The 26,361-nt window shown below is 37.4% G+C and overlaps 1 protein-coding gene across 2 annotated transcripts in view; it reads right to left on the bottom strand.

The window, feature by feature from the left end:
* The window catches only part of CLVS2 (clavesin 2), a 94,088-nt gene extending 68,000 nt beyond the window's left edge, over window positions 1–26,088 (bottom strand). The window contains exons 1-3 of one of the 2 annotated variants that reach the window (XM_066373339.1): window positions 25,681–26,088; window positions 24,316–25,241; window positions 12,276–12,450 (exon numbers count right to left, since the gene is read on the bottom strand). In XM_066373339.1, coding sequence (XP_066229436.1) covers window positions 12,276–12,450; window positions 24,316–24,704 — 564 coding nt within the window. In that variant the 5' untranslated portion in view covers window positions 24,705–25,241; window positions 25,681–26,088. Of the gene's footprint in view, window positions 1–12,275; window positions 12,451–24,315; window positions 25,242–25,632 lie in introns of both variants that reach the window. The other variant, XM_066373340.1, reaches the window with a different exon arrangement.
* Between the last annotated feature and the right edge of the window lie 273 nt (window positions 26,089–26,361).

Here is a 26,361-nt window from a genome sequence, read left to right on the forward strand (position 1 = left end):
AACAGCAAGTAAAGCCCAAATATAGCAAAAGGAAGGAAATAATAAAGATCAGAGCAGAAATAAATGACATAGAGACTAAAGAAACAATACAGAGGATCAATGAAACTAGGAGCTGGTTCTTTGAAAAGGTAAACAAGATTGATGAACATTTATCTAGACTCACCAAGAAAAAAAGAGAGAGGACTCAAATAAATAAAATTAGAAATGAGAGTGGAGAAATAACAACTGACACAACAGAAATACAAAGGATTGTAAGAAAATACTATGAGGAACTGTATGCCAAAAAACTAGACAACCTAGATGAAATAGACAAATTCCTTGAAACATACAATCTTCCAAAAATCAATCTGGAAGAATCAGAAAACCTAAACAGACCGATTACACCAAATGAGATCAAAACAGTTATCAAAAAACTCCCAACAAAGAAAAGTCCTGGGCCAGATGGATTCACAAGTGAATTCTACCAAAAATTCAAAGAAGAACTAACTCCTATCCTTCTCAAGCTATTTCAAAAAGTTAAGAGGAAGGAAGACTTCCAAGCTCTTTTATGAGGTGAGCACAATTCTGATTCCAAAACCAGGCAAAGACAACACAAAAAAGAAAATTATAGGCCAATATCCCTGATAAACTTAGATGCTAAAATCCTCAACAAAATATTAGCAAACTGGATCCAACAATATATGAAAAAAATCAAACACCATGATCAAATGGGATTTATTCTGGGGAGGCAAGGCTGGTACAATATTTGCAAATCAATCAATGTGATTCATCACATAAACAAAAGGAAGGAGAAAAGCCACATGATAATTTCAATAAATGCAGAAAAAGCATTTGATAAAATCCAGCACCCATTCACTATCAAAACTCTCAGCAAAGTGGGAATACAGGGAACATACCTCAACATGATAAAAGCCATCTATGACAAACCCACAGCCAACATCATACTCAATGGGCAAAAATTAAAAGCAATCTCTTTAAGATCAGGAACAAGGCAGGGGTGCCCCCTTCCACCACTCTTATTCAACATAGTGCTGGATGTCCTAACCACAGCAATCAGACAAGAAGAAGAAATAAAACACATCCAAGTTGGAAAAGAAGAAGTAAAACTATCATTATTTGCAGATGATATGATATTGTATATAGAAAACCCTAAAGTCTCAGTAAAAAAACTACTAGACCTGATAAATGAATTTAGCAAGGTGGCAGGATATAAAATTAATACTCAGAAATCAGAGGCATTTTTATACACCAACAATGAACAGTCAGAAAGAGAAATTAAGGGAACAATCCCCTTCACTATTACAACCAAAAAAATAAAGTACCTAGGAGTACATTTAACCAAGGAGACTAAGACTTGTACTCGAAAAATTATAAAACATTGATAAAAGAAATCAAGGAAGATACAAACAAGTGGAAGCATATACCGTGTTCGTGGTTAGGAAGAATAAACATCATTAAAATGTCTATACTACCCAAAGCAATTTATAAATTCAATGCAATACCAATTAAAATACCAATGACATACTTTAAAGATATAGATTACATATTCCAAAAATTTATATGGAACCAAAAGAGAACGCGAATAGCCTCAGCAATCTTAAAAAAGAAGAATAAAAGGGGAGGTATCACACTTCCTGATATCAAGCTATACTACAAAGCCATTGTACTCAAAACAGCCTGGTACTGGCATAAGAACAGGCACATAGATCAATGGAACAGAACAGAGAACCCAGAAATAAACTCACAGCTCTATGGACAACTGATATTTGACAAAGGAGGTAAGGGCATTCAATGGAGTAAAGACAGCCTCTTTAATAAATGGTGTTGGGAAAATTGGACAGCAACCTGCAAAAAAATGAAACTAGACCACCAACTTACACCATTCACACAAATAAACTCAAAATGGATAAAAGACTTAAATGTAAGGTGTGAAACCATAAATTTCTTAGAAGAAAACATAGGCAGTAAGCTCTCCAACATCTCTCACAGCAATATATTTGCTGATTTATCTCCATGGGCAAGTGAAATAAAAGACAGGATAAACAAATGGGACTATATCAAACTAAAATGCTTTTGCACAGCCAAAGACAATAAGAACAGAATAAAAAGACAAACTACACAATGGGAGAACATATTTGACAGTACGTCTGATAAGGGGTTAATAACCAAAATTTATAAAGAACTTGTAAATCTCAACATCAGAAAGACAAACAATCCAATCAAAAAATGGGCAAAAGAAATGAATAGACCCTTCCCCCAAAGAGGACATACAGATGGCCAATAGGCTTTTGAAAAAATGCTCAACATCACTAATCATTAGAGAAATGCAAATTAAAACCACAATGAGATATCACCTCACACTGGTCAGAATGGCACTCATCAACAAAACAATACAGAATAAGTGCTGGTGAGGATGTGGAGAAAAGGGAACCTTCCTACACTGCTGGTGGGAATGCAGACTGGTGCAGCCTCTGTGGAAAACAGTATGGAGATTCCTCAAAAAATTGAAAATCGAACTGCCTTTTGACCCAGCTATCCCACTTTTAGGAATATACCCCAAGAACACCATAGAACGGTTCCAGAAGGAGAAATGCACCCCCATGTTTATGGCAGCATTGTTCACAATAGCGAAGATCTGGAAACAGCCCAAGTGTCCGTCAGAGTATGAGCGGATTAAAAAGCTTTGGTACATATATACTATGGAATACTACTCAGCCATAAGAAATGATGATATCAGATCATTTACAATAACATGGATGGACCTTGATAACATTATACGGAGTGAAATAAGTAAATCAGAAAAAACTAAGAACTATATGAACCCATACATAGATGGGACTTAAAAATGAGACTCAGAGACATGGACAAGAATGTGATGGTAACAGGTGGGGGGGTGGAGGGTGGGGAGGGGGCGAGGAAGAAGAGGGGGGAGAGGGGGAGGGGAGGGTCACAAAGAAAACCAGATAGAAGGTGATGGAAGACAATTTGACTTTGGGTGAGGGGTATTGCAGCATAATCAATTGTCATAATAATCTGGGGATGTTTTCTCGGAACATATGTACCCTGATTTATCAATGTCACTGCATTAAAATTAATAAAAATAAGATAAAAAAGTAAAAAAACAAACAAACATATCTTCAAAATAGTTATAATAAAGGATAAAGAGTGTTCTAGATTTCAGATCAAATTTAAGACAATATAACAAGAGTAATAAGAATACCTCCCATAAACAAGACAGAAGGATCACTAACTTCCAAGATTCTAGAAATATAGTATCACAATTTTAAAATTTAAGAAAATAAAAATAATACCTTACTTTGAGATTTCAAAAGATTTTGATTTATATATTCATGAGGTTAAATTTATGAATGTGAAATGACTAAACATTTAAAAAACAAGCATATTAACTTTATCAACAGCTGTAAAAAAATATGATAGTGCTGGGATCCTAAACTAATTTTTTCATCTTTATTTATTTATTAGTCACAAATAAAAATTGTATATATTGATATTTGTGGTATATAGCATGACATTTTGGTGTGCATGTACATTTTAATATGATTGTCACAATTAAACAATTTAATATATCACCTCATATAATTATTTTTGTGTGCTATACACACATTTCAGATCTCTCTTAGCAAATTTCAAGTATACAATACATTATTAACTATACTCAAAATGTTTTACAGTAAATCTCCAGAACTTATTTATCTGCTAACTTAAAGTTTGTACTTTTGGTGAGCATCTGCACATTTTCCCCACCATTCTACTTCCTGTTACTATTAGTTTGATTTTTTTACATTTCATACATGTGAGGCAATGCAGTATTTGTCTTTTTGTGCCTGGCTCAATTCGATTAGCATAATGTCTTCTAGGTGTATCCATATTGTTGCAGAGGGCAAGATTTCCTTCTTTTGTAAGGTTGAATAGTATTTTATTATATTTAAACTAATTTTTAAAGTATAAAGAATGTTCGCATTTATCAGTTTTGATTTGAAGACAGTGAAAAATGATGTTCCGCTGGGAAAAAAACGTTGTATCAAGATGCATTTTTATTGCTACTAAAAAGAATAAAAGAGAACTTGTTATTCATCTTTTTTTTGTTGTTCTCTGGTTAAGAACATGGCTAAACACAGCCAGTAAAATGAAATGCAGAATAGTTCATATTATTCATTCAGTTTTTTATTATATATAATTACTTTTTAGCCATTTGTCATTACCTCAATGACTCAAACCAAAAGATTGTTATTTGCTTCTTTCCATTTTGTCACTTCAATTATTTTGTTACTCGAAGCAAAATGATAACTACTGTCCCTTTTAGTGCTTAAGAGTGGTATCAAATTTTATTGCTATTTACTGATGCTCTCTAGTTCAGTTAGTATGTGTTAAATAACTCTAGAACACTCATTTCTTTATTTTTCTTAAGATTGACACCTACTTCCTATAACTAGATATTTTAACAAATTTAGCTGCTAATCAAAGGAAATAAACAGCAATTTTAATGCAAGATATGATTGCTATATAAAAAATATGTACCTATATATGTACATAGGTGTGTTATGTGTATATATCTATGAATAGCTTGTTATCACAGTCATATATAATCCTTAGCCTGTTTGTTGAACTGAATATTACATGTAGCTTTTACATGCCTATTGTCAGCTTTTAAAAAGACTTTCAACACCCTATTTCTGGGTACTAAAGCTCTCAGGCAAACTACCATATTCTCACAATATGAAATAAAGCAGTGTTAGAGTCTTCACTCTCTTTGTTTCAGGTTAAGTAACAACTGAACAAAAGCACACACAGCTCAGACAGCTCCGCATGTGATGAAGAAAATGTCACTTTTTTTACACATTGCCCTTGTCACTGTTTCTCAATATGGTTTTGCCTATGCATATAAAATGTGGAAATATATGCTCCCACCTCCAAGCTGTCTGAATGAAAACAGTTCATGAGACTGTGTGTTCATTTTAAAAAAAAAATAGGCATTGTTTCAACCCCCTTCCACCAATGTACCATAATGCTTCCTTAAGTTTACAAGGTATCTTGTATGCAGAAGGTTTCTCCTAGGCACTATCCAGGAATTCTAAGTCTGAAAACTTAGGGCAGGTTAATAATCATTTTAAAGAACACTCACAAAGCACAGAATCTTTTTGTTTTATTATGGATCCCTAATTTAATTATAATATCATGGAGCTCCATTTTAATATTCTCCCTTAATGACCTTACACACACACACACATACACACACACACACACACACACACACACACACACACACACACACACAAATGTGCAATTTTGAAGCTGCCAGAGATTGTGTGTAGGATTTGGACGACTGAATAAGCTAATGCTGGAGAAGTTAATGGAGCTCCTCACCCGCTAGCCTTGGACAGTGACGTTCCAAGTCATTAGCATGTTTTCTGTTTTTGGCAAGATCTTCTAGGTAGGCCTGAGCTTCCAAATAGTCAAAGCCAGAATCTGTAACAGCAGCACTTCCTGCTTTCCACATGAATGACCAGAGTTCTCAGGTCTAGCAGATTGGTGGCTGTTTATAACACTGAACCCTTGAGTCAAAAGAAAGGGCCCCCATTAAATACTGTGAATTACATATTCTTTATTCTCGCACAAGTCTTGATTTTATGAAGGGCTCTTACAATATCTGGCACTGATTTAGACATTTCGTAATGGCCCTATAACTGAGTCTTAATGTAGCAATTCAAAGAGCTATTCAATTCTCTGTTACAGCCAAACCCCTTGCCAACAGACCTACATCTTGACTACATTATGTACTTTTCATCAGATACAGAGTTTGGGGATTCCCATGGAATTGTGAAAGTAAAAACACAGACAAGACTGGACAGAGCCAAGGGGAATAGCAGATAAACATCCAAAGGGCAAAACACAATAAATGTAGGGTTTGGATCATTATTTTAAAAAATTCACAAATTAAAGATTCTAGATTCATAAAAGAGTTTGAGTTTTTTTTCACTATTAAAGGGTTTTAAGACTGGTAACATTTTACAAGAAAAAATAGGCCCTGGTCAGCTGGCTCAGCAGTAGAGCATTGGCCCACTATGTGGAAGTCCTAGGTTTGATTCCTGATTAGGGCACACAGGAGAAGCCACCATCTGCTTTTCCTCCACTCTCCCTTCTCTCTCTCCTTCACACTTTCTCTCTCTACCCCTCCTACATCCATGGTTCAATTTGAGCAAGTTGGCCCCAGCCACCGAGGATGGCTCCATGGCCTCACCTCAGGTGCTGAAATATTTAGGTTGCTGAGCAACAGAGAGATGGCCTCAGATGGGAAGAGCATCGCCCTGTAGGGGGCTTGCTGGGTGGATTCTGGTCAGGATGCATATATGAGAATCTATCTGCCTTCCCACCTCTAAGTAAAAGAAAAAAAAGAGCAATGGTGACAAAAAATATTAAAAGCACATCACTTCTTTGTAAATTCAAAGATTCTAAACTTTTCCAGGTATATCCAAACATTTCATGTTTTAATTGGCTTCCCAGGCAGATATCTTAGCATCTACATGTCACATCCACTTAATCTTATATTGATTTTCTGAGATGCTTCTTGTTACTATAACTACACTAATCAATTAACTTCTTGTAAGTAGCAAGACTATTTTGTATTTCTTTTTTCTTTCCAATGAAGCTTGACTATTGTATTTCCACAAAAAAATAGCTAATGTTGCCTCTTATCTATCAAAGAACTACATTTTGCTGGTAAAAATGATTGATGCTTTTCATTTAGAAACATGTTTGACTATTTTGTGTAGAAAAAGCAAACAGAATTTCCTCAATTCAATACCATGAGTGGCTCACAAATTTTGGGTTGTGTTGATGTAAGTTCTGTGTGGCTATCAGAAAACTGCCTTTGCTTCAATCACAGAGAACTCGGAGGCTGGCAGTCACTCAAGGGAAAAATAATGGTTCTGCACTTGGTGTCAAAAAACAGCCTAAGGCCAATTAGAACTGCTTTATTTGTCCCGACAAACAAATTTCATCTGTATTAACATGTGGGAACTTGGCATGGAGGAGAGAAGATACTCTATTCTGAGCTTACCTGCTGCTTCTTAGGCACAGCCCTGGAAACAATAGAAACAATAAGATTCAAGAGGAAAGGCATTGGTCTTTGGAGTCATCCAACCTGAACTCAAGCCTTGATATCAATTTGGAAAATATGGTTGTCAAACTCCCTGAAGTTTTATTTCCTGTCCTACAAAATGAAATTGATATAATTACCTCCAGAATAATTTGGGGTTTTCTTTGATCCAAGTTCATTCTGTTGCCTACGAGATCTTCCTAAAGCAGAGGAATGACCAGATCCAAACTATCCTAAACCTATCTTGTCTTGTCCAAAATCTCCCCATATCTGAGAACATAGGCCAAACCACACAGCATGTCATCCTCTATTCCAGGGGTCTCAAACTCAACTCAGCATGTGGGCCGCAGAGCAAGATCACAGAGCAAGATCACTAGGTCTACAAAAGGCAACTGTTACGCAACACTTTTCTCACTGCAGTTGAAAACAAAAAAAAATCAGTACAACAAGCACAATCGTACATGCAGTTTACTCAGTGTCACAAAACGACCAGAAACTGTAGTTCGCATCATAACTGCTGTTAACTAAGCTAATATCTAGCTAGGATGCTAGAGAAATGAAAAATACAAGTAGGCCCCTAGGCTTACTTAATTTTATCCAAAATATTTTGAACTTTGTGGATTAGTCTGCGGGCCGCACAAAATTGTTCGGCGGGCCGCGAGTTTGAGACCCCTGCTCTATTCTATGAAGCCAAGGCTCAACCGGCTTTTCCTGGATCATTTCTGTTCATTCACCCAATTTATTCCTCATTCTAACCACATCAAAATCAGATTTATCATGTACTGTCAACCCCTATCATGTATTTTCAACCCCTTTGTAGATGTATGTTTCTTCCAAAGCACTTTCCCAAAGTTTTCCTGACTTATATGTTTTTCCTGTCCTTACCAACTTAACAACTCTTGCTCAACCTTCAAAACCTAGGATATCTCCACAATCACCACCTATCCAAATGCACCTAGAGCTTCTCCTAAAAGAAACAAAGATTGATTTTTCACTAGATGAATGATCTCATTTCTGCCTGGCTTCCAGCATGAAAAAAAAATTTTATTTGACATCTAACATGAACATTAGATGCTATTTAACCACAGAGTGAAGCGATTTTTAAAAATGCAATCTGTGTATCTCAATTTAAGCACTCAAAGCAAAATATGAGAGCATTCAGATTTCCAAAGTCAATTAACTTAAGTCTTCACAGTCTAGGAATTTAGTAAATTGTGAGAAAACCAGCACACATGCAATATATATATATATATATATATATATATATATATATATATATATATATATATGGCACCTGAAAATATATGTGCACGTGCACATCAATTATTCTGATCATTGATATCACCTGTTATTTGTGAGAGGTATCATTTCTGATATAATACATAAAATTGGTGTAAATGAGTAGGCTCAGATCCAAATAAGTTCTAGAATTTGCCCTAGTATTTGATATTTGGCAGGGTTGTCAACCACATTCAGATCTATCTGCCTCTAAAGCCCATTTTATTTTCACTGTTCCACACAGTCCCTTTATAGACTTTGTAATGTGATCACAGGTGGATCTTCTATCAATGGGTCTATATGTTTTTATCTAAGGTATCAGGTGCTATCTCTAGCCAGGTCACTCAAAATATTTTTTTCTTGAGGCAAAAGGAGGTTGGTATGTGCAGATAGAGAGGTTATGCAGTAACCCCAAAATGAAGAGAGATGAGGTCTCTTTAAAACAGAGTTACAGGCCCTGGCCGGTTGGCTCAGTGGTAGACCGTCAGCCTGGCATGCAGGAGTCCCAGGTTCAATTCCCGGCCAGAGCACACAGGAGAAGCGCCCATCTGCTTCTCCACCCCTACCCCTCTCCTTCCTCTCTGTCTCTCTCTTCCCCTCCCACAGCCAAGGCTCCATTGGAGCAAAGTTGGCCCAGGCACTGAGGATGGCTCCGTGGCCTCTGCCTCAGGCACTAGAATGGCTCTGGTTGCAACAGAGTGACGCCCCAGATGGGGAGAGCATTGCCCCCTGGTGGGCATGCCGGGTGGATTCTGGTCGGGCGCATGTGGGAGTCTGTCTGACTGCCTCCCCATTTCCAGCTTCAGAAAAATACACACACAAAAAAAAAACAGAGTTACAGACTGACCAGCGATGGCAGAGTGGATAGAGCATTATACTGGGATGCAGAGGACCCAGATGCACAGGCTCACCAGTTTGAGTGTGGGGTTGCTGGCTTGAGCGTGGGATCATAGACATGACCCCATACTCACTGGCTTGAGCCCAAAGGTTGCTGGCTTGAGCCCAAGGTCACTGGCTTGAGCAAAAGGTCACTCACTCTGCTGTAGCCCCTGGGTCAAGGCACATTTGAGACAGGAGTCAATGAACAATTAAGGTGCCACAACGAAGAATGGATGCTTCTCATCTCTCCCTCCCTTCTCTGTACCTATCTGTCCTTCTCTCTCTCTCTCTCTCTCTCTCTCTCTCTCTCTGTTTCTGTCAAAAAAACAATACAAACAAAACAAAAAAGTGCAGTTACATCCCATTAATAATACACATCATTAAAGTAAGATTCCTTTCTGGCACTAGACCCATTTGTAGACTCTTATTTCTGGTTCAACTCCATAGACTACATTTTTGTTCCTTAAGTAAAAGTAACATATTATAGCAGAATTATGACATAATACAAACCACCACTGAATTATCAAAAATACAGGGTAAGCCAAAAGTAAGTTTACAATTGTTTGTAAAGAAAATATAATAATTAATAAATACTAAAAATACAAGAATGAATTCTGTGTTTTGTGTACTCACAACTGTAAATCTATTTTTCCACATCCTATATTGTTAAATCAAAGATATAAAAATAAATAAAAGTATTATCTCCTCTTAATTGCCCTCACTGGATTAATTGGAAATTATTTATTATTGTTGGGATGGTGCTGGTCTTGATAATGGCATTAGTTGTGCTTAGTGCTGAAAATTGTGTACATATCTTTAATTCAAAAGTTTTATCATCTCATGCCAATCTCAAACATATATAATATTTATTTATGCTCCACATGAAACATACATCAATACATAATAATATTTTTCATGTAAATTCAAAATAAACAGAGGTTTGATTAGACAAGTCAGAAAATGTAATTCTTCATAAGACTAAATATGAAATCATGCATGTTATAATGGAACATTTCTAGCACATTTTATAATCTTATTCCGATTACCATTGTTTATAGATATAGTACAGAGACATAGATTCATACATGCATAGATCTAGAGCATTTAAAAATTAATTTGAACTGAAGAAAACATTGAGTTTAAAAGTTAAAAACATGTCAAATTTATGGGCTGGAAGAGCTCACTTATTTGAAGTGGCTTCCCAACCAGCAACCAGGAGGCATCAACATTGCTTACTGAGCCTGGTCTTGGGAGAAAGAAAAGGGATTTACAGGGTGTAGAGATAAGGCAGCCAACACCAATCCCTGAAAGACAGAGACCATCTCTCTTTCTAGCACAAACACAGAGGTTCAATCTGACATAGCTCCTGTCATGCTGACACTTAGCACTTAAAGAAGTACTGATAAAGACCATGGCTAATAAGGAATCTCCCAAACAGATCTGAATTGTCAATGTTTCCTCCTGCAATGACTTCTCACCTTACTACTAAATGTCTCCATACAAAATGTAACTTGGCAAATAGCAAAGCAGTGAGTCTATCCTTGAAATGATTTTGAAAGTTTCTTAGGAATAATATGAGTTCTCCAGTCCTTTGTATAGTAAAGGCCTGGTCTACCTCTAATATGAAGAGAAGATACAGGTTAAATAGTGATGACAATTTAAAAAAGTTAGTTTACCATCCTGGGTTAAGTATGGTAAAAATGGCTGATAGTAACCAATTTTCTTTACAAAATAAAAAACACTATATCCACTGTTGGCAATAGGACATATTCTACATGATATACACATTTCCAAACATATATTTATTCTGTATCCTCTCCCAACCTTATTTAATGTCTTTATGGAATTTAAAAAAGAAGTGTTGTTCAAGATAGGATAGGAGCATGGGTGACTCACCAAAAGCAAGTCAGGAAACCAGCATCAGAAAAAGCCTATGCAGAAATAAACGATCAGGGTCTCTCATTCACTTCAGAGACAAAACTCAAACTGAGAATTCAGTCTGGCTAAGCTGTCCAGCCAATGGCAGAAGTGGCATTTTTAAAGAGAATGATAAGTCATCATCTAATTATGACATATCACTAAATAATAATTGATTTTCCATTTTATAATTATCAATCAATTAAACATCATTCACTGGAAGATGCACCATTCTTATATAAATATAAATGCTATGTGACAGTCCTTCCACCAAAAAGAAAAAAACAAAAACAAAAAGAAAACTACAATTAAGTCTAGAAAAGTAATTTAAAACAGTGATTCCATAGCTTAGAGATCAAAACCACATTGACTGACTTTTCAACAGTGTTTGAGGCAACATGACGATATTGCCTAGCATATCCCAAATTCACCAGGTTAAAGGACATAATGAAGCAAACTTTTAACTAATTAACTAATAGACACAGGAAAGGAAAAAGAAACAAAAACATTCCTGAATAGTTAATAATTAAAGTCTAAAAGATGTTGCTTCTGATTATCAAAGTAAAAATCTCAGGTCATCACCCATATTTATGTTTAGGCATATTGAGGGTTTGCACCAAGTATTACTAATTCTCATCTATTAAGAGGCCCGCATCCCCAGTTTTTCTTCTGAAATCTGTTGTTTAGTTAAAGTTTTAATATTTTTTCTTGAAAACTATAATACATAAAATTATTTTTATATATTAAGTAAGACATTTTGTTATTCTTTTCTTATTGAATATATTAGGGTGACACTTCAACAAAATTCTACAGGTTTCAGGTGTTCAGTTTCACAACACGTTTCTGTACATTGCATTGTGTGTTCACCACCCCAAGTCAAGTCTCAGTTTATTGCCATTTATCCTGTTACCCTCTTCACCTCACTCCATTTCACCCTCCCAGCAATTGTCATACACTTGTCTGAGTCCATGAATTTTTTTTTTAATTTTCTCAATCTTTTCACCCCTCTCACCAAGACCCTCACTCTGAAAGATTAGATAAGTCAAATATGGGAGACCAAAAAAGTGGGTCTATAAATCTTTACCTGAAGGCCTTCAATAGCCAATCGCAGCATACTGGGTGTAAGTTTAGAGGCTTGCTTGAAGGTGAAGTTACTCCAGTCTATGATCAAAACAAATCCATTCACTTGAAGCTCAGGATCTTCAATCATGGCTTCTAAAGACAGCAAGATGGCACGCAAAATATCCACCAGTGTGTACCTATCAACAACAGAGAAGTCCTTGTTGAATCTGACAACCACCTTTGTAGAAACCATAAAAAGTTGTTAACACACTAGAAACACCTCTGAAAATATTTAAGAAATCTTAACGCGATGATTTTTTAAAATCATTCTTTTAAGAGGAACTTGATTTGTAGCATTCAGGGGACATATTAGGATTTAACATGTGTTCTGTAAAAAACAAACTACAATACTTGGTAAAATACTACAGTTTACTTCCTATTTCACAACCATTTATTTACCTCCAGACTTTATCATTTTCTAAAGTTTCATTTCAACTACTCTAAAAATTAAACATGGTACTTTTAAAAAGCTCAGGAATGTTCTCAATAATAGTGACATTTCATATTTGCATATTTGAAAAATTTCAGAGTGAGATTTGAGGAGTCTCTTTGATAAACAAGAATAGTATATGTAAATAGCTATGGGTAAAAGTGTCAAAAGATTTTAATTACTTGTATTAAGTTTGTATCATGAAGTTAAAAAAAAGAAAAGGGCCTGGCCAGATATCTCAGTTGAATATCATCTGTTATGCCAAGGTTGCAGGGTTCAATGTCTGGTCAAGGCACATACAAAAATCAACCAATAATTGCATAAATAAGTGGAACAACAAATCGATGTTTCTCTCTCTCCTTTCCTCTCTTGCTCTCTAAAAAAAATTAAAAAATAAAAAAATTTAAAAAAAATAAAGTTTTTTTAAAAGGTATGTTAATAAAAAGAAAGGAAGACAATGAGTACAAAAGGAGAGATGTTACTGTCTATCATAATGCAGGCCTTCCACATTTAAGGGTTGAGTCTCTATCATTTTCTGACTTGAACCTTAGCACTGTGCTGAGCACACTGTAAAAATCCTATCAACACTCTTCTGTTCCTGCAAAATGAACTAGACTAGCGTGCAGACTCTACTGTGGATTAAGACAATGCCTTGACAAAAGCAGTGAAGGTAAGGATGGAGATAAGAAGCAAAATTTGAGACATATTTCAGAAGCAAACTTGTGAAAATTTGACACTTAATTTGATGGTTGTGAGACTAAGATTGAGAGAAGAGTAAAGAATGACACAGATTCTAACTTCAGAGCCTGAATAAACAATACAATGCAAAAATAAGACACAGTTGGGGATGGCTGAAAATAAAGAGCCTGCTGTGTTTGAGAAACCTGTAATATACCCAGTTAACAGCAATTAAATATCTGAAAAAGTAGATCCTAAACTCAAGAGAGAGCTCAAGGTTGAAAATTCCAGAATCAGAAGCATTCAGATCCTGAATTCAAGAAAGTGAAGGAGGTAATGCAGCCAGAGTGGAGAGTAAAATCAAAAAATTATTCTAAGAAGAGAATTTCAGCATTTTAAGAAGAATCAGCCTGACCAGGCGGTGGTTCAGTGGATAGAGCATCAGACTGGGACTCAGAGGACCCAGGTTTGAACCTCCGAGGTCGCCCGGCTTGAGCGCAGGCTTATCTGGCTTGAGCGCAGGCTCACCAGCTTGAGCAAAGGGTCATAGACTTAACCCTATCAAGGCTTAAGCGTGGGTCATAGACATAACCCTATCATTGCTGGCTTGAGGCTCAAGGTCATCGGTTTGAGCCTAAGGTTGCTGGCTTGAGCAAAGTGTCACTCGCTTTGCTGTAGCCCAGTCAAGGCACATATGAGAAAGCAATCACTGAACAACTATGGAGTTACAATGAAGAATTGATGCTTCTCATCTCTCTCCCTTCCTGTCTGTCTGTCTGTCCCTATCTGTCCCTCTCTATGACTCTCTCTCTGTCAAAAAAAAAAAAAGGAATCAACACATTTATAGAATATGTTAACCATTTCAATTTTTAAACATCCTTCATCTCAAGTTTTTTTTTTCTTCTTTTTCTTAGACATTGAGGTAATGTTCAATAAAAACTACAGAAAGAAATCTTGACCTCAGGAAGAGGTGGGATGGGGAAGGTTGTGGATCAGAAGTGGAAAACACTGGTGTTGAGTGGAAGTAATGGGCTGACTTCCACTAAATGCTCACTCGCAGTATGAGACAGTGAGCACCTATGGTGGAGTCATTCTAAGTTTACTTCTAAAAACATTTGGATGTTAAGAAAAGAAGGAGTCATTAACAATCAAAGTTCAAGCAACTTCTCACTTTCTCTGGGCCTCATTTTTGTATCTGCAACATCAACGCAGCAGTCTGGCATAGGCTCTCTCCTGGATCCCAGCGTTAACCAAGCGTAGAGCGTGGTGTCAGAGATGTCAGGATGAATTTCTTTCCTGTCCCTCATTAGCTGTGTAACCCTGGATGTACTCAGCAGGATATAATCAGAACTGAAATATCTGTTTTTATATTTTACTTTAAAATTTAATGATGATCTTTAGATAGCTTATTACTGTTGTAAAAGTCAAGGATCGATGGGTTATTTTAAATCTCTGGATAGCATATAGGCTATTAATAATCCTAATATGGCATCCTAAAATGCTTCCTATATAAGTCAGATAATGAAACTTTTTGTAGAATTCTATTACATATTTATCTTTAAATCTGTGAAATATGTATGGCCGAATACCTTTGTCTGTCACTTTGTGGCTGGCCTATTTCCTTTTTAAATATAATGACCAAATACAGTGTTGTGACCAAAAGCTTATAAACCTACGCAAACTGGAAAGTTAGAACAAGAAAGCTATATTTCTGCTTAAAATGTAGGCCCTCCTTTAAGAAATATTAATTTTCATTCCTGAAGTTCATAATAATATCATGGTAAAGAAAATTAAAAATTAGAAAAGCCTAACTTAGAACTTTTCCCTCATTATGATCATTCTTGTGTTACCTATAAAAAATAACAAATAACATTAATACCAAATATAATTAAGTAAAACTTGAATCTGAAATGAGTTGTGGAAGGATGATGCCTTGTGCATAGAACGAATAAAATGACACTAGTAAGGACTGAAAACAAAAGATTTGTCTTCAGTAACACACTTTAAATATGTTTCTATACAACTGTGTCCAAGAGAAAATTTATATGCACATTATTGTTCCAAAGGAACTAAAATAAGGCAAATCCCAGGACCAGTAATGGAGAAAAAAGTAGGTTTGCAAAGTTCTCAAAAGTAAATTCCACAAGTTTTAAAATTTTATATCTTGCTCAAAAAAAAAAAAAAAGAATTAAATGCCCTTTATATTAATCACATGAATGTATAAGTTTTTTTAAAAAAAACCATAAAAACATTCTAGCTGACTGCATTCAAAGGGCAGGTCAAAACCCCTCTTGACACTCCAGTCCTCTGTTGTCAAACATGTCACATTACTACCATGAGCAGCTCAGCAAGCAGTTCCTAAGCAGAACGTTATTAAAAGAGATTTTGCCAAAGTCTGTAAAATATTTTCAAAAAAAAAATGGAGCATTTTATGAATTTTACCCTTTCAAGAATCCTACCATCATTCTACTCCTTGAAATTATTTCTACTGTAACAGTTTATAAAGTGTCAGTACAATAAGTATTCCACATGTTCCTGTTGGGGATTACACCCCAATTTGTAGGAGCGCCTTCATTGCTATTCTTCCCCGGTATGCTGGAAAGAAGCCATAGATAACAAGCTAGCAATTTATGCAGCTCTTGACTCCTGACTGTGCTTCCCAAAATAGCAGAAGGAAAGCCTGAATCTGAAATCAGCTTGGAGAAGATAATGAGTAGCATGTAGTAAGAAGAAATACTGACATGAGGTAAGGGATTTTACAAGTGGGACACCAGCCTGTGTAGACCATTGCTCCCGAAAGAGATCAAAGCTGCTACGATAGATAAAAACTACTTAGAGAAGACTTGGACACCCATTTCTTCTATTTACTACCTGTGTAATCAAGAGCAGGGAAGCTTCTTCTCCTGCCTCCATCCATGAGAGGTTTTGGACTATACGTCCTGTACTTCTCCCCTGGGGTTCACAGCATCTCATCCTCTACCACAGCTTACAACCAGTGCCAAGAGCAACCTAAATCACAAGCAGGTCGTTTCCTTCCTACTTTACAACCCTTTCTTTCAGCCTCACAGGGAATAACTGGCATCTTGGCATCACATTTGAGCAGCACAACAGCAAGCAATTTCCCTTTGTCACTAAATCAATCAGCCATTATTAAATTCTTTATTAAGGCTGCCCCCCACCACCCCGTCTGTCCATCAGTTTTCATTAAGCCAGGTCTGAAGCACTTCCTGTTAGAAAGGTGTTAGGGGAGAAACAAAGGAGAAGTGCCTTGATTGATGCCTGGAGGTATCATTAGTGCTAAAGTTGAATCCATCTGTGTATTCAATATTACTGCTGGGAAATAATAATATTACCTCTATCTGCGTTACAGTTTAAGATTTCCAAAGGAATTCCCAGTGCATTAACTTAATCTCCAAACAAGCGCATAGTCTCAGTGCTGGCTTTGATCTTACTATTTTGGAGATGAGGACTCAGATGAGGTCTCAGTGAATTATAGAGATGAAGACACAGGGTCTCAGAGAATTGGGATGGTCTGAAGAGAATCACCATGGGAGTGAAACAGGAGCCTAGGTGAGAAGCCAGCTCTTTCTGACACCAGAGTTCTCTCCACTCCCTCCCTATGGTGTCTCGTACTTAAAACAGAGTTTGATGAATGGCTGTTCTGCTTTTTCAGTCTCAGTGGCATAACATGTGTCAGGAGATAGATCAGAAAGTCAATACCAACATGACGCCTTGCCAAGGACTAGGACACAGTCCAGCCTGGCTGCATAGGGAGCTTTGCTGGACAAAGAGCAACAAGCTAGTCAAAAGGATTGGGATGGAAAGAGGCTCGGTCTACCAACCCTGGAGAAAATATGAACTCCGAAATATGGTTTGTATCATCAAGCAGAGATTATCTGTCCGGGCCTTGCTTTAATTTTACCACTATCTGAATGTAGGTGAGTGACAAAAAATGTTTTGTTGGAAATAAAACATTTAGAGAAAAAAATATGTTTTCTTGAAAAAGGTTTTTAAAAGTAAGCACTACTACCATCAAAATAAAATAAAACAGAATTGCAGTGGAAATATACAAACACATCAAAGAGGCAACTCTTTTCAGGGCAGAATACCATATTTTCTCATGTATAAGATGCTCCCATGTGTAAAATGCACCTTAATTCTGGGGCCCGAAATTAAAAAAAAAAGTATTACATAAAGTTATTGAACTCAAGTTTTATTCATCATAAAATTCATACAGCTCCTCATCACTGTGAAAACTCCCATCCATTAGCTTGTCCTCATCTGTGTCTGATGACCAATCACTATCTTCAACAAGGAGCACAAAAACAAGCACAGAAAAGCGGGAAATGCAAGTAAAATATCTACAACCACTTTAGATCCCAAATTTTTTGAAGAAGTGTGCATCTCATACATGAGGCAATAGGGTACTCTAAGCAAGCTTCTGCTTGGTAGTCTTTCCCACCAGATTTATTCTAGCAACTTAACTTTCTGTCCCTAATTTTCTATATTCTGATGTTTAACCAAGATGTTCTAAACCATTAATAACATTTAAATGATCAGAGATTGCTTTTTTGAAATAATTATATTTAACTGTATTTTTCTCTAGATTTGTGTTGCTGTATATACATACAAAAAAATGTTTGACTAATTCACTGGTTATAAGTGAAATACTTAACTATGCCTCAGTTCCCTCATCTGCAAAATGAAAATCTGAACAACACCTACCTCATATGAGTGTAGTAAAGATTTTAATGAGTTAATGTTTGTTAAGTGCTTAGAAGAGTGCCTGACACATGCTATAAAAGCATTTTAAAATGAATGAATCAATGAATTACTTTACTAATTAAAATAAAACAATAAAAGGTTGAATTTAGCTAACCAAGCAGGCAATACTGTTTCTTATACAATAGTGTGTAGCTTGCAGCTGTCCCTCTGCCCTGAATATCTCAATTGTCAAAGAGTACCCTCTAAGCCCGTGATGGTGAACCTTTTTATAAAAACCGCCCACTTTTGCAGTGCTGGTAAACCTGGTCCCTCCAGCCCATAGTGGGCGTGCCAGCTTTCATGATGGGCCAATCGCAGCGCCATTTGGTTGCTCCGCTACCGCCCACCATGAAAGCTGGAACGCCCACTAGTGGGCGGGAGGGACCAGGTTGACCAGCACTGCAAAAGTGGGCGGTTTTTCTAAAAAGGTTCGCCATCACAGCTCTAAGCACTTAACAACCTCCTTGGTAGTTATTTAACTTTTCATGGTTTTTTTTTATTCCCGGAGAGGTCGTATGTTCCTTGCTAATACAAAGAAATGTTATGTTCACTTGCCTCTAGCAACTACTAAATTTCTACATATGTAGTAAATGTTTGACCAAAGTGTACTTTTTAAAAATTGACTTAAATTGAGTACTATTTATTCAGAGTGATGTGATAAGGACTCAACATGCAGGGACATCCGTTCCCTTGTGTCAATAGTGTCACTTACTACATTAATGCAATGTATGTATTTGTCCTCTGTGATGTAAAAGTACTCAAACATGTCCCAAGAACGGAAGGAAATGTATTACGTTAGTAAGGATAATTTGTTAATTTACTAACTTGGTTCATGTTTTTAAACATCTTTAAGCATTTCTTTTGAGGTATACATTCAGTGTACAGTAGTAAGCTCTTCAACTTTGTTTAAAGCTGCATTTTTGAAACATGAAATAGTGTGCTTTAGTCTAGAATCAATTAACTTCCTACTGAAGGTTGGTCTTTTAGTCTTTGCTGTTATTTCAGAATTATTTTGCTAATTACTGCATAATTGCCCTAGTTTTTAAAAACTGTCTTAATTTTCAGAGATTTGTTCTAATATTCCACTAACATTTTTCAGGATATTTTTATTTCCCATTTTCGTGGTTTCAAATAAACTGTAGTTTCCGGAGTATTTCTTAAAAGAGCATCCTTATAAGGAAACAATACAGAAGCTCTGCTGGGACAGAAACCCCATGGAATCCACACCTGCCAATTCTAGTTTTGGCTTAATCTCAAAATCTACCCAAAATAGAACACAGCAATGTCTCCAGGATTTTGAAGGTAAAAATTCCTGACCCTGTCATGATATATGACATCATAGAGCAAAAAGTTGAAAAGTATTTAAATAAATTGTGCCAAGAAGTCTTAAAAAAGCAAGTCAAAAAATTATCTGTGTAGTCTGTGGTTATTTTTAAAATTTTAATCTATCATCATCATAACCTTTCAATTTGGAAATTGGTCACTTTATTTTGTTTTATTTTTTCTTTCAAATATTGATCCTATGTATAAGAGATTACCAGTTATAATGATGACCACTGAAGGCTTTACAGTCCATCAAAGTTTATGTATGTTCAAATTACAATGTTCAGTATTAAGGAATACGATTTAGTTATTTTAGTTTTATTCAAGTGATTTTATTGGCATGACACTGGTTAACAAAATTCTACAGGTTTCAGATGCCTAATTCCACAACATACCATCTGGTCACATTATTTTAATAAATGTAAGCATAATCATTAATCAACCTGAAGCTACAAATAGCTAATCACTTGTATAATTTTTTTTATGAAAAGTCACACAAAATAAACTGACAATAACACATTTCTTAGGCAAATTCTAGGATAAATTTCAGGATCATAGCGATGTCTGACCAGCCATCCTTCTTCCCCTTCCAGAGTTTCAATTCTCTAAGTGATAATCAATGTCCATTATGACAAGCTTAACAGAGCTGTAAGATGATCAGTGTTTTCTGGATTGCCACTATATTAAGAATCATTTTAGTTTAGCTGTATTTAATTGTTTTCTAATAGTTATTAACCAGAGTCCAATAAATGATTGTTTGTTGTACTAAAGTATAGAGAACCACTTTATAAGTCTAATAAGGTAAAATATGACTTATAGGATAACTAAAAAACTACAAGCCAACTGTCAAAATACATGTCATCATTATATTTAAGGTGACACATGTACACATGAATGTTCCCAATAGGTATATATGTCAATAAATTTAACTACTCAGATATCTGCTCTCATATTCTAGAGTATAGATCATAATCTAATTTTATCCCAAAATTCTTTTTCTTAAAGTAGTGCAATCTCTCCTAAGCTTCCTGGTACATAATCTTCACATTCTGTTGTTGAAGTCAGGTGGAAATGTGAAGGTATCTGCCAGTCCTAAGCAGAGTACTATTACTCAAGAAAGAAAGACAGCACGGAGGCTACTCCATCTTAGTGATACAGTAAAATAATACCATTGTTTCTAATTTTGTAAAACTTACTCTTCTTTTCAGAAATTATGTTAGATGCTCTGAAAAAAAAAGGAGCTAAAATTGTATAAATATTTTCCAAGGATAACCTGCTCAATAAATGTAATAATCACTTCAACCTGTTCTATTCTTTTTAAAAAGAACTACAATCCAAACTCAAAGTCACTTTGACATTTCAGTATTACATTTTGTTTAGATTCATTAGAAGGAAGGTACACTGTAAATATTATTTTACCTTAGTCTTCCTGAATGTTCCATGTCTTTTGTAAAGGCTTTGAAAATTGGTCCAACCAATTTAATAACCTAAAACTGACCTGCATTACATCACAGTAGAAAGAGACTCTATTTTATTTATAGTCACCATCTCACACACATTTACTATTTCTAGTCTCCTGAGGAGCACAGAAAATTGTTCTACAATTTAATATAGGAGAAAGTATGTATTAGATAACTTCCTACTTAAAATTTCTTTTTATGCACAACTGAATTCAACTCAACAAATAGTTATTGAGCATTAACTCTAGTCCAGGTGCTCTTATAAAGATAATAACATAAGATTTAGTCTTTTTTTAATATAGATAAATTATTTCATAGGTCTTTACAAAGTTCTTCAAAACTTATTTTAAAAATCTTCCTTTTCCTTTTGAGAAGTTGGAAATTGCCTGTTTTCCAAATAAAAAAAAGGGCATTTTTTTTCTATCTCATGCCTGGAATTTCTCTCTGTAATCGTGGATGTTCCCACCTATTGTTTCTTTAAAACAATGCTACTTTTTATTTAATACAGAGAGAGGAAGGGAGTAAGGGGGAGACAGAAGCATTAATCTGTTTCTGTATGTGTCCCAGCCAAGGACTGAACCAGTCACCTCTGCATTGCAAGACAATGCTCCAGCCAAGTGAGCCATCCAGCCAGGACCAATGCTACTTTTTAAAAAAAGTTGTTGAAAGCCAGGCAATTCACTGAACAACTCAAGGAAGGTGTTGGGAATTATGGTCAGATGTGTAGTCTACTCAAGAGACCGTGGTTCATTGGGCTGGCAGTATCAGGGCAGGAGGTGAGAACACCTGACTTGCAGAACATGGGAGGAATGAGAAAATTTGACATATATATCCACCTAACACAGCAATAGTAAAGTAAACATCTAGGGAAGGCAATAGAAACTCTTGTAGGATTTGAAGTCAGAAAAGACTTGTGACTGCAGAGTGGAATGACAAAGGGGATTCAGGCTGAGGTAAGAGAAGGGCTGGTGACACCCTGGTGCTGCCGGAAAGGCAGCTGTCCTGCAGTTTCCAGGGCAGTTCTTACACACACTTCCCAATGATAATGGTTTGCAGAAGATGCCAAGAGGAAAGACCTGTTTATCCACTAGTCCTTATTATTGGGTATATATAGGTCTGAAATGATGGGCAGAAGAAGTGACTTTTTTTTTTTAAGACTACAGAAGGAGGAACCTCAACTGAATTTTAGTCAAGTTCTAGATAACTTGCAGACCTTTTGACCTTGATGTATTATAACTTCATGATTATGTCTGCTCATGTTTATTCATTGAATTAGAATTCACAATTATTAATCTATAGAACCTGATAGAGTATTTTTACAGGACACAGCTTCTTATTTTTAATTTCAAAGGCACATACTTTTAATATTAAAAATTTTATGTAGATTTCATGAAAATAGTTCTATATACCAATTAATAAATCTCCTCCCACTGTAGATTTTCAGGCAGATAGATTTTAATTACTAATAACGTATCTTTTATTTTAAAAAAAAAGTATGAAATAGACAACAAAGACATAGTTTCATTAGTAAACTAGGATTAATCAACTTCTCATATACATGAGAACTGTTGAGTGATATTCATCTTATTTAGGTTTATAAATCAATGTGGATATTAGTTCACTTATAAAAATAAATTGAAATAGGTCTAATGTAAGTAAGTGCATGTGTCCTTGAATGCAATCCACTTCTCCCTAATAATATCTATCAGGGTTTGATGCATATTTAAATATAAAATTTCCACAGCTCTCATTTAACTGTAAATTGATAAAGAGTTCCAATCCAACTGACAAATGAATATTAGGTTCTTTCATAAATAAAAGTATTCAATTGTGATATACACAATTATTGGTTTGCTACTTTTTATAAATGACCCTACAATGTACTTTTCAAATGAATATATATATATATTAAAGAAAAAACTTTGGTCAAAGGATAAGATTTCATGGTCCTTTAAACTGTACTACCTGCTAAAAAGTAGAATATGATGTCAATAACTAACCAAAGTAAGGAATGAGACTCTATTCCCCTCAATGCTAACTTTCTCTATGAGTTTCTTAACTTTATGATTTAGAATTCTTCAGGTAATAGCTTTTCTATTTACCTAAAAAACAATTGGAGTACTCCTCAACCTAGATTTATAGAGAAAAGATAAGCAATTAAAGGGGGGGACTGTTAAAAATATTAATTTACCTTCTAAGATCCCAAGACTTGGAGAGGCTTATCTAGAGATTTACCAGTACCTGAAAAAGACTTTTACAATTGCTCCAGAGATGGTTTAAACTAGCCTGAAACATTAAAAGTTTCCATGCACAAAACTAAAAATACACCAGTAGTTTAACAACCACCTTCTTATGATTCATAGTACTGATAAACATGTTTAAGATCCATGAAATACATTGACTTTGAACTTAACTGAAACTATCTTACACAAGAACATTTATAATTTCTTATATCTGTCAGTCTGAGAAAAGAATTCTCATTGAGGAAACAGAAGAATCCCTCTTTGCCTTTTTTAAACATAATGTAGACAAAATAAAAAAAACATGTTTTCTCCTCCATTAAAAAGCAAGAGAGCTAAAAATAAAAAGTCTACCAACCGACATATCTGAACATTTTCTACCTCCTTCCAAAAGATGAAAAATCACATCAGACAGGAAACACCTTCTTTAGATTAGATGCAGAACAGGCACACCGGTCAGCCTTTCTTTCAGTGTTGGCAGACAAGCTCAGTGACAGAGTGTACAACTCGGTCTTTGCACTGAAGTGACACACATCATATTAGTCCTTCGTCAGCACGTCACCAAGCAGAAAACTTCCAAAGCAATAAAACTACTTGATCTTGGTTGAACACCACGTTATCCTTAAAAAGTAAACAGTACTAAAGACAGAGATGATGATGGATGATGACGATGATGAAGATAATGATGATGATGATAATAATGGTGATCATGATGAATCTAGTTTAAGAATTTCTTCAAAAAGGAGGAAGAGTTGTCTCCTTTCTCACACTAATTTCTCCACAGAACTTATTCAGGAGGTGGAATACTGAGCTGATTTATTTAGAAGTTAAATGATTTAGATTGCAGCACAGTAATAGGGTTCAGGAAGAACTGTAAGTTTCTATTGCACTTAAAGCTGCAGTAGAAACTGGGTTTTATGAAGAGTTAAAAGTTAAAAAGCAAACAAACCCTAGGGTGCCCATCAAAAACATGTTTAGTTTCTCTTTTTTATTCTCAGCCAAACAAACAAAAACAGTAAAGTTGTAAAGCTATAACACTACTCAGGGTGAATTCTGGAAAATGGGAGAATAAAAGATGCCTAGTATGAGTTAGGATTTAGGATTTACCTGCTCTGATCCCAGTTGGCAGCAAAAAGGACTAGAATCTTCCTGCCATAGTGGTCCAGATTGGCCAGGCCCCCAGGGAAGCCATCCTTCAGTGCCTGCTTGATGCCAGGGTCAGTGGCCTTGAAGCTTTTAAACATGTCCAGGTTCTGCTGCCGGTACTCAAAGTATTGGGCTAGGAGGCGAAAGGCCTCAAAGTGATGAAACTTCCTGGCCCGCAAGAAGCGTAAAATGAAGGCATCATCCGTGCGCAGAAAGCCAATGTCCGGTCTGGTGATGACCATGTCCCTCACCTCCTGGATGTCCTGGTGCAGTGTGTCTGGGTTCTCGTTGAGCTCCAGGCGAGCTTTCTCCAGGGTCTCGGGAGAGAGCCCAGCTTGCAAATGAGTCATTGTTCTGTTTGTTCCTGAGCCTTCCCTTCCTCTTGCTGACTGTCCCACAACAAACCTGGCCCTTGCCACCACCGCACTCTGGCCTCCAGACCTCGAAGCTGTCTGCTTCCTCTTCTTTACAGGAAATGATTTGTCTTGGTGTCCAATCAAGTACCCTGTTGCTCCCCCTTTCCCACAGCTCTTTTATGAAGGATATAAACTTCTTTCTTCACTCCCTTAAAAAACGGCCCCACTTTGGTTCCTTCTTTCCTTTCCTTGAAAGAGATGTGGACCTCTGGCTCTCCCAGCGCTCCTCGTCCTTCCACTCCGCTCACAAAACACCCCCAATCGCACCCAGCGCTGACGGTGCTAATCCTGGAACTGTCCTCTCCTCTCACAAGATGTAGCACAAACAGACCCCACGCACATATCAGCCCCAGCACTTTGACGCTTCTGCGTTGCCTACAGAAGGATGCTCCGGCCAGGGATAACGATGGGGGATTCTGATTAATAATAAGGTGGCTCTTCAGCACTGAGCTTCAGGAGGGGAAAGCGCGTCTTTGCCAGAAAAAAGAGAGAGAGAGAGAGAGAAAGGGAGATAGAGAGAGCTTATTTCTCCTTCTGCTTGTTCAAAGGATCTATTTTTAAGAAACATTTGTGGGATTTAATTTAAAATTGTTATGATCCAATTAGGCGGAGACTCTGCAGACAGCGCACCTTCCCTCCACCCATCTCAGACACACCGTGATCTCATAGGCACCAGGAGGGTATGGGGTGGCGTGGTCCCCTGCGTGGGCTCCCTCCAACCCCACCCCCAACTTCTGCCTTTCTCTGTCCCTTTATTTCCACGGACTGGCCGCGGGGGGCTGGGGAACCTCTCTGGTACAAATGCTGGGTGGGGTGAGAGGTTGGAGAAGAGGGGTGGAGAATAAAATCAAAATGTCTCTACCTTTCCTATAACACCCCAGAGCAAGAGAAAAGACGAGACAGCTCCTACCAGCCGACCCGGAGGCGGGGACGCTAAGCAATGCGGCACTCCCTGGCTGCCATCGGCCGCGGCTTCGGCAGCGACGGCGGCGACAGCAGCGTCAACTCCTCTCGGCGGGATGGATCCGGCACGGAAGAAGGGCGGTTTCGGGGACCCGGGCCGAAGACGCGCTGGAGAGCAGCCCCGGCCACATCGTCCGGGAGCCACCCGCTGCCTCTCCCAGAGGAGGAGTGGGGGGGCGGCTAGGGCCACTGCTGTCCCGGGCTTCCGCCCGGCCCTGCCATTCTCGCTTTCAGGAGAGAAGGAAGGAAGGGAACGGGGTCGACCGCCTGGGTGGGGAAAGCCACGCGGGCGGCCGCCGCCTTTGTGCGCCCGGAGCCGGCCGGGCGGTGGGCACCGCGGGGCGGCTGCGGGGCGGCGCGGGCCTGTCCCCGTGCGCGCCCGGGCGGCGGGAGGCAGGCGCGCCCCTCTGCCCGCGGCGGTGGCGGCGGCTGCGGCTCCGGCTGAAGGAGGGACCCGGTTCAGCTCAACTCCTCGCTCATGATCCCGGCACCGATCTCGCTGCGACGTAAGCGCTCAGCTCGCGCACGCACTCGTCGCACCTCTGCCGGACTCGTTTGGGGAGGACGGCAGTTTAGGTGGCGTTCATACATCCCGAGCCCCAAGTTTAGCCTGCTCCTGGTCCCCGCT

This window comes from Saccopteryx leptura, chromosome 3 (assembly GCF_036850995.1).
Source record: "Saccopteryx leptura isolate mSacLep1 chromosome 3, mSacLep1_pri_phased_curated, whole genome shotgun sequence".
Taxonomy (NCBI): Eukaryota; Metazoa; Chordata; class Mammalia; order Chiroptera; family Emballonuridae; genus Saccopteryx; species Saccopteryx leptura.